A 10282-nucleotide genomic window follows, 5' to 3' on the forward strand; every position below is an offset into this window, starting at 1 on the left:
TCTAAATGTAAGACTCTTAAACAAATCTTGATAAAAATTCTATGTTTTAAGTTTTCATTTAATAGGCCTAAGTGATGAGTTTAAATACAGTCGTTGCAAATTATACTATATTATGGATATTTCCGCTAAACTTCGCTCCTTGGATATTGTAAGAATATCTATTGCACACTTTACAGATAAACATGCTTTAAAAATAAGATTTGCCTCGTACTACATTGCATACAAATATCTCTCATCAAGTGGAAGAACCACTTTAGTGATCACGCAAAACGCCTACTGTACATACTCATCCCAACCGGTAGATTATTACGTCGATACCGGCGGAAAGTTGTAGCAAATGTGAAGTAAAACAGAACTGACTAAATTGGCTAGAAATTTTAGTTTGAGACCATGTGGACCCACAGAACTGCCTTTAAGAGAGAGACAGACGTATAGGTAGAGTATCTTTCCCTCATCTTTCCCAAAGACAATATCGAGAGTTTCGAACCGTAATTTAAACGAATTAAACGATTTAAAACTAATTAATTTTTAACATCTGAGTCAAAATTATGACGCTAATTTTGATGACATAGTCTGATCGTTCATCCACTTGGGTAATTCGACAGGATTCTCCCTTCCACTTGCTAATGAACGACAAAACGGAGGTCAACATGTCAGATGTACAGGCCTGCTACTTTAAAAATGACGATTAATATTTAATTCTTTAAATCATTAGTCATAATTTTGAAAAGTTCATTAATCTGTCTCCAATAAAATAATTATAAAAACGTATCTATAGGCCTATATACCGTAAAACCTCGAATTGAAGCCCAATGGGCTTAATCTCGAGATGAAGCACATCTTAAACTGAAGCCCCTCTTTAGTTTGCAAAATTATAGGCTAGATTCTTTTCAAGATATTATAGGCTTCTTTTAGAGATAGTACAGTATATACACTGTACATCAATTTAAAAAAACAAAACAAATTGAAAACAAATCTTGGTTTATACAGTACCGTAGTTTTGGTGATTGAATGCCAGTTAAATGCACTCCATGATACAGGTTGATGTTACAGTGGCCTTATTTATCGTTTCATAGTACAAATTCAAAAAAAATTACAGTATTCATTTTGAAAAGAAGCCCCCCTCTTAACTGCAAAATTAGCCTCAAAAAGATGCCCATCCAAAGTTCGCAAAAAAAAAAAAAAAATAATAATAATAATAATATGCCTAATGATAATGATACGGTACTTTGCCTAATAATACCTTCAACATCTTTTTAAAAGAAAGTGAATGGCGAACGAAAATTAAGCCTAATCTTTTATTTATTTTTCAATGAAAACTATTTATTCTAGTGTTTAACTTACATTTCCTGGCCAAATGTTTAATGCCGTACGGTACATGTTAAATCAGGAAAATGAACTACATTTTCCGCTAAAGTTGATTGTGATTTGTGTGAATAGGGTTATGGCCTACGGCATATCGTAAATAATTTCTATTAAAACAATGAGACAAATCTTTGCTAAAATCTCAAATTCACAAATCGTTACCTGCTTGGACAAACTTGAGGCTACAATAACGTTGTTCTGAAATTTAACTAACACGGAACTAGTAAGATAATCTTTATTTTTCTAAAAAGTTATTGAAGTTTGGATTAAATGACACTTGGTATATAATGGAGACCTCCTTACTTTTCAAATGTAAAGAGAACGGATTATATTTCACAACGAAACATATTGATGATGATGTTTACCGTTGACGGGTTTTAATTCTGTCTGTTGTAACGCAATACTGTCCTATTATGGAACGCCGTTTACGCAAAAATGATCGATGATCATTGTTGCAAAAACGTAATTGATTCCGGAATGTCAATAGAAATTTAACAACTGACCAATCAGAACAGGACCAGGAATACTTGCATGGTCCAAAAACACACGTGTCGTCCTGCATACGCTGTCGTTTTGTGGGACCTTATCAACGATATCCAAGGTGCGGGGCTTATCAGAAATGTCCTTAACAACGTACTGTAGTACTTGCGCGATACAATTTTATTATAGTATTGTAAAGCATGTTTTTTTTTTATTGGAGTAATTTTACTAAAATGAATATTGCTGATTTATTCAAAGGTCATCCTCAGCAGCAGGAAGAAACATATCAGCAAGGCCCATTTCTACACTTTTTTTAAAACTTGGCTAGGTGATGGATTGCTGTTAAGGTTAGTAATCTGATAGACCTAATATTTGAGTAGACTATAGGATATAATTTACATTCATAACAAAATCTGTTAAAAGGTCGAAAATTGGTTATACCAAAACCATAATATTTATAAATACAATAGTGATGATGAAAATAATGATAATAATAATAATAATAATAATAATAATAATAATAATAATAACTGTCTCTTATACACATCTAGATGTGTATAAGAGACAGAGCATATCCCTCTAAACTACGTTTACGTACAAAGGAACGTACACACCCGCAGGGTTCTGGTTTTTATTGGAGTAATTTTACTAAAATGAATATTGCTGATTTATTCAAAGGTCATCCTCAGCAGCAGGAAGAAACATATCAGCAAGGCCCATTTCTACACTTTTTTTAAAACTTGGCTAGGTGATGGATTGCTGTTAAGGTTAGTAATCTGATAGACCTAATATTTGAGTAGACTATAGGATATAATTTACATTCATAACAAAATCTGTTAAAAGGTCGAAAATTGGTTATACCAAAACCATAATATTTATAAATACAATAGTGATGATGAAAATAATGATAATAATAATAATAATAATAATAATAATAATAATAATAATAATAATGATAATAATAATAATAATAACTATAATAATTACCATTATCATTATTATGGCTATTATTACTATTATGAATATGCTTTGACATCCAAATCACAAATTACAAAAAAGTGGTATCCGTCAAAGTTATTGCCACACGCTTTTGTAAATACTTGAGATTTGCCTCCTTCAATTCTTACTATTTTAAAGGTGCAATTCTAGGAAGCATTTCTTTGTTTCCTTTGTCTTCTTGTATTTTTATACGCAATAAGTAATTCACTAGACTACATGATGATTATTATGGCTATTATTACTATTATGACTATGCTTTGACATCCAAATCACAAATTACAAAAGAGTTATACCGTCAAAGTTATTGCCACGCGCTTTTGTAAATACTTGAGATTTGCCTCCTTCAATTCTTACTATTTTAAAGGTGCAATTCTAGGAAGCATTTCTTTGTTTCCTTTGTCTTCTTGTCATAATTTTATATGCAATAAGTAATTCACTAGACTACAATGAGTCTATGTAATGATCGACTATCATGGTTGAAACCTATCGTGCATGTTCGTTAATTTTTCAGCACTGGGAAAAAATGGGAGGACAGAAGAAAACTCATAACTCCAACATTCCATTTCGAAATACTAAATGATTTTCTCTGCGTTTTCAACGAACAATCAAATATTCTCGCCGATAAGCTCGACGCGGCTACGAACCAAAAATGCATTGATATATGTCCATTGGTGTGTGGATGTGTATTGGATGCTCTTTGTGGTAAATATGACATATTCATTGTATTTAATTCGAAATTATGTATTATAAAGCCAGTATGCAATAATGTAGGCTCTGTCAATTACTGCGTTAGATTTGAGAGGCATTATACCGTTTTTAATGTGCGGAGGCATCACTGAACGCTTAAGTGTGTTGCGTCCATTGGTATTGAATGCACATGTGTTCTGCGCATTTAATTGTAAAATATGGTATTAAATAAAATAAATAAATAGAATGAATTAAAGAAATAAAGAAAAAAATATTTTATATTTGTTCTTTGTACCGTTTGATGCCATAAATTATACGACAAGAGTAAAACATGTCAATTGTTTTGATATTTTCGAGCATGGATCAGCGACTTAAATCGGTCAGCATAGGTTTGTTATGTTATATTATGTTAGTGAGCGTTTATATAGCACTTTCGGTTACGAAGTGCCATTTTATCCCTGGACACGCTTACATGTTTATATCTCTGCTTCTCGATTTTATAGCCGTCAACCCACTATATTTATAATCCTGGGTGAAAGAAAAAACAGTGCAGAAACGGGTTGGTAACCAACCCGTTGCCGCTGAGCCAAACCGATTCTATCGCACGTATTTCAACAAATTCAACAAAACCGGGTATATGAAGGAACTGATAAGGACTATAGTACTGTTCATGATGACAGTTGTTCTTATCGAATAGAAATGATGACAGTGATTTAAATTATGTTATAACCCAGACTGAGAAGAATCTATTGTGAGTGATAGTTCAATATGAGAACTATTACAGTCACCTATAATAATCAATTAATAATATTGTCTGGCCTGGTTTTTCCAAGAGTTCTGTCATCATTTTTAGAAGCTTTACTGATCTTCTATGAGTTGTTTAGTTAGTTTGAGTATAGATTTTCCTTTTGTTTTTGTTGTTAATTTTAAACGCATTGAGGTTGCTTCAACGGGAGGCACTCCATAAATCAAGAATTACTAATACTATTATTGTTATTCTTAACGTATTGGTAGCATGCTAATTACTGCATGGCGTATTTTGCTAATTATACTGCTTCCACAATACGGTTAAAAAAGGACTCAATAGTTTTAAATGGAGCGAATTCAAAGCAAGTTATTGTCATATTGACGTATGGAGCTGAAGAGACTCCTAATTAATAAATAGCTTATAGATGATATTAACAGAAGTACTGTCGCCACAGGCAAAACTTTCTAAATGGTTATGTGAAAATCATTAACAAGTAAAACATTATTTTAACCGATGGCATTATGCCAGAAGTTCAAAATATATAGGCATAAGCAAAATGTTTATAATCTTTCTGGTAACTCGCGAAATGCAATGACACTATTGATCATCACTGGTGTGTTACGTAATGTCATCTAAATTGTGACAAGGTAATGACTGAGGTAAAGTGGAAGTCTATGGTTAGGCAAAGGAAATTTGCACACTAACAATTACTGTAATGCCAAACTGACACATCCACCGTTTTTGGTTTCTAATGAACGTTTAACCAAATGGTTTGTCTCAGACACTAAAGTTCCCGATGGTGTGAAAATAGTTGAAGCATGAATATGGTATTAAATACCATTATTATAATCGCCACTTCGACATTTCTCGACAGTTGAACAATGCCATAGTGTGCTAAATCACTTCGCCCCTAAATTTTAGCACAATAAATGAGAAGTAGGTCGTTTATTTCAGCCAAGACATTTTCTAGAAAGTTCACTAAACAGTCACCAGTAGCCAAAACAACACCAAATTTCACATCATTTGAATTTAACCCTTAATAGACTGCAAATGGTTCAGAATACGGCAGCACGGATTATTACTAAGACATCGCGATATCCAGTATAGGCACGATTAAATATAAGCTGCTTGTGCACACTTTAAAAGCCTTGCAATACCAGGGACCAACTTACCTCTCCGAAAGATTAAATACCGATATGTATCAACCAAACAGACCTCTGCGATCCCATTCATATACATTAAGTGTTCCCAGAGTTAAATCTCAATCATATGGGGAAAGGGGTTGTGCAAAGGCCGCACCTACGCTCTGGAATGATTTGCCGTATTGTATCAGCTTTCCAGGGCCTCTTCATTAGACATTTTTAGAAAAGCACTGAAAACGCATTTATTCATCCTAAATTATAATCAATAACTTGTTACTGCTGCACGGTTTTAAAATTTTGTAATAAAATGTTTTAACCGGTAATTTAATTGAAGTTTGGTGGTTTTAATTATAGCTCAATTGTTATTAAAATATTTTAATTAATAATAATATATTTTAAATTGTTTTATTTCAATTTTTAATGTACCAATATATTGCTTCCGAAATATTAAATGTATGCCTCAATTTGAGATATTGTGCAAATTTTAGATTTTTATAACTGCTTTATACAATATTGTCAGTTAATTAATACTGGATCCTTTTTTCTGTATCATTTTATAATATTATTGTAATTAATGTATGAATTTTTATACTCTCAATTGTTTATTTTTTTATTGTTAATTTATTGTATTCTGAATGTTAAGCGCCTTTTTGAACATGATTTTTCATGAAAAGGCGCTATAGAAATTTGGTAAATAAATAAATAAATCATTTCATGATGACCGAATCCCTATGTGGATACTTTAAAACATAATACCTGTACATAAGGCAGTATAGGGCATATAGACATACGCTCCACTAGAAGCCTTTTTTATGTGACCTCGCATATAAACAATATAGAGTTTCATTGAAAGAGAGTGGAAAACTAAATTGTTTTTATCGTTTTTATTGAAATAACAATGTTCATTGGTTTTTAGCATGTAACAGTAGATTTGAGGTATTTGGGTCATGTCATAAAAATAAGATTTAAAGCAATTTAAAGTCATTTTATGAAGACCAAGTTGTAATTAGTGAGTGATTCACCGTGTCAAATTATTTTTTAGGTCAGCAAATAGTAGCAGCAGTCACTCTGCTTTGCTTAAAATTACTCATGCCAGACACACAATGACATTTATGGGCAAAGTTAATATTCGTAAGGTAAACAAACAAGGGTCCATAACATACCTGTCAACCTTGAGAAATTTCAAAGAGTAAGATCGGGTGAACAGTGGCTGGGGGGGGGGGCAGAGGGCCGCCTTCGGCCCCTGGACGCTTTGGCTTAAATGGCATATATAATCGATATTAGTGAGTTTATAATGATCTCAGATACAGCAGTTTGAAACATGGAGGTAGAATGTTATGATGATGTATTTAGTTATAGTAAAATTCATTACAAATTGAAAAAGAAACAAAATTTACTAAAATTTTAGGATAAGCGCAAGTTTTGCCGGTGTCTTTCGTAAGATTGTAATATTTGATTGGAATGCGTAAGGCTTATGGCGAATGCGTACGGGTTGACAGGTCAGCCATAATAAACGAAAGTTGGACACTACTGCAATTATTTCTCAGCCCGAACCCCTTCTTTGAAAATAGGCGTGGTCCTTGTCTGTTTCTATTCCAATGAGAAATTTAAACTAGCAAGAGATAAAGTTAAGTATGAAAGTTGCATATTACTGGTAAAAATTAGCAAAAAATGTATTTCATTAAAACAGCGCATAAAATTTAAGATTTTTTTTTACTTTTTACAAATTTGTCTATCACACATCATTAAAATAATATAATATATCGTGACTCCCACCTGTTTTGTTGTATCTTTTTCATTTCAAGTTCCAGCAAGCTTTAAAGGGCCGGAACATTCTGTATAACAGAGAAATGACATGGTTACTTTGGCTGTTTTCTCTCTGTCTATTCGGTTGTTTCTCCTTGTTAGTTTTATAATATTTCTTGGTTTCTTTCAGGATTAATGAAAGACCACTACAAAAGAAATATCTGATGCGACAGCCGAAGTATTGTAATAATTGATAATAATTGATCTTCTTCTTCTTAACGTGCTCCATCTTGCGACATTACACTTTCCACAATTGTTTCCATTTGTTTCTGTGCAAGGCAGGATGATTTGTTGTAATGTTTGTGTTAACATGTCCTTCCATGTCTTTTTAATTTGGCTCATCCAGTTATTTTTGGGTCTTCCTACTGGTCGTTTTAATTTCCGTTTTAGCTCTTGCATTGTAATAATTAAAATGATCACTTAATTCATAATTACCAAAATGGCGTCAATAATCATTCCTATGAATTGTATGTATGTTTTCAAGTTTAACCCCGAAACCTTTGAAATACCGGGATGGTGTACGGGGGTTGGGTGGGGGTAGTTTTGCTCTAGTTTAAGCTATATTTAGGTAGTTGCGATTAGTTTTAGTTGTAGTGAAGATGTCCTGGGTATGACGTGAAAAAATGCATCAACTCGAGCCTCCTAGACTTAGTATATCTGTTTGTACAACAGAACACTGGGCTCTTCCTCATTGCCATAATGAGAAGCGATTTTGAAATTGCAGCAAAACAAAAGACATTAAAAAGTATAAAGTTAAAATCACAAGAAATACAAAATACTACTAAAGAAAAGTATGAAGCAAAAAAAAAAACAAAAAAAAAAAAAAAAAAAAAAAATAAAAAAAAAAAAACAAAACAAAACAAAACAATGAAAACCAACTTCACGGCAAACGCGATGTTAGTGAGACTCGAGAACTAAAAACTGCGATGGTAATAGGGAGGTACATGAAGAATCAAAACCATTGCGCTCTATACCGTATGAGCCGACACTGCGCAGGTCAGTGATTTTTTAGTTTAGGCCTATGGTAATTCAGTAATTGAAATCGAAAATTGTTCATTGTGCGTTTAACCTAGCTGCAGAAAACGCTTTAGAAAACGCATATAGTTTAATCACCCGTCCATTAAAATTCTTGGTCCTCATATCAACACCCTACTCCGGATCGTCACCAAAATGTAGCCATTTCTTCATTGGACCATGACAAACTATTATGGAAAGTTTCATTTAGATCCATTGATAACTTTTTTACAGATATTTAGGTCTAGGAACTTAGCAATTTAAATGACCCTGAAATTCACACCCGAATCGGGATCGTCACTAAGATTTAATAGTTCCTTCCTTGTAACATGGTTTACGTTTCCAGAAAGTTTCATTCAGATCAGTTGATCAGTTTTTGGGATATCTGGTTTAGGACGTCTATAGTTAAATGGCCCTCATGTCCACACCCTACACCAGATTTTCATCAAAATGTAATCGTGTCTTTATTGGACCATAACAAACCATTCTGTAAAGTTTTATTTCGATTTATTGGTTTTGGAGATATTTAGGTCCGGCCGTTATCACTTTAAATGACCATTACATCCACCCGAATCAAGTTCGTCACCAAAATGTCATAATTCCTTCCTTGTAACTTAAATAAACTTTTTTAAAAAAATGTCATTCTAAGCAGTTGATAAATTTGTGAAATATCTGGTATGGGACGATTTCCTTTGAATGGTCCTCATATTCACACCCTATACCGAATCGTCCCCAAAATTTAAACATTTTTTTTATTGGACAATGACACTATGTTATAGAAAGTTTTATTTAGACCAACTGATAATTTTTTGGAGATATTTAGGTATGAGACGTTGGAAATTTAAATTGCCCTCAACTTGACACCGAATCGTCACCAAAATTTAAACATTTTTTTTTTATTGGACCATGACACTATATTATAGAAAGTATTATTTAGATCAATTGATAATTTTTTGGAGATACCCTATTTAGGTATGCGAAGTTGGAAATTTAAATTGCCGTCAACTTGACACCCAATGCTTTGAAATATCTGGTGTTAGATATTTTCCCTTAAATCCCATTAATTGGTCCTCATAACCACACCCCACTCCACTCTGAATTGTCACTAAATATTAGGAGGCACATCCTTGATATATGGTCTATGCTTGGACAAAATTTGGAAAAGATCCAATTCTGCAAAGTGACCAAATTGTCAGACGGAATAAACAAGTGCAATAAGATAGAAAAAAAAAGTATGTAAGAAAAAAAAAACCAGAACATAAAACAATGGCTTTTCCAGCTACTGCTGGGAAACGCCAAATGGCTAAAGAAAGGGCGGAAGAAAGGACGGATGAGCTCCTCAGAGTCAACGGCCAAACATGCTTAGGGTTAGATTAAGTATTAATTGTCCGTTTATTCATGTTCGTGTTAAGCGCATAGGTTTCCATAATATGTGCTCTATAAGTCGACAGTTATTATTATTATTATTATTATTATTATTATTATTATTATTATTATTATTATTATTATTATTATTATTATTATTATTATTATTATTATTATTATTATTATTTAAAAAAAACCATTAGCATTCATGTACATATTATTATTATTATTATTATTATTAAAAAGCCATTAGCATTCATGTACATATTGTTATTATCATTATTATTATTATTATTATTATTATTAGGCCTATTATTAGGCCTTTATTATTATTATTTACATGAATGCTAATTGTTTTTACTATTTATTTAAATATCTATAGAAACGGCAATGGGTCATTGCCTCGGCTCTCAAAATAATGCCGAAAACGACTACGCAAAAGCTGTAAAAAGGTAGGTGAATATATTACCATTTCTTTTTAATATGCTTACGCCATAATAATTTTGTTCTTGCATTCACCGACTATGAATGTTGAATGAATTGGATGAACATTTTAAAATCCCCATCCTTTTGCGACAACGCTTACCGACGTAGAATGATTAGACTACCACTGGCATCCCGGGCCTTTCTACTTAAGAAGTCTATACCTTAACCATGGAGGAATAAGTTTAAACTG

General features: G+C 32.6%; 1 protein-coding gene across 1 annotated transcript in view; it reads left to right on the forward strand.

The window, feature by feature from the left end:
* Window positions 1-10282, forward strand: part of LOC117121847 (cytochrome P450 4C1-like) — a 30804-nt gene that overhangs the window by 9449 nt on the left and 11073 nt on the right. Inside the window, exons 3-5 of the mRNA XM_033267229.1 lie at window positions 2104-2192; window positions 3356-3546; window positions 9989-10058. Of these exons, the coding sequence (XP_033123120.1) occupies window positions 2104-2192; window positions 3356-3546; window positions 9989-10058 (350 nt within the window). The remainder of the gene's footprint in view (window positions 1-2103; window positions 2193-3355; window positions 3547-9988; window positions 10059-10282) is intronic.

This window comes from Anneissia japonica, unplaced genomic scaffold (genome assembly GCF_011630105.1).
Source record: "Anneissia japonica isolate Jap-2015-1 unplaced genomic scaffold, ASM1163010v1 scaffold2392_len1475705_cov187, whole genome shotgun sequence".
Classification (NCBI taxonomy): Eukaryota; Metazoa; Echinodermata; class Crinoidea; order Comatulida; family Comatulidae; genus Anneissia; species Anneissia japonica.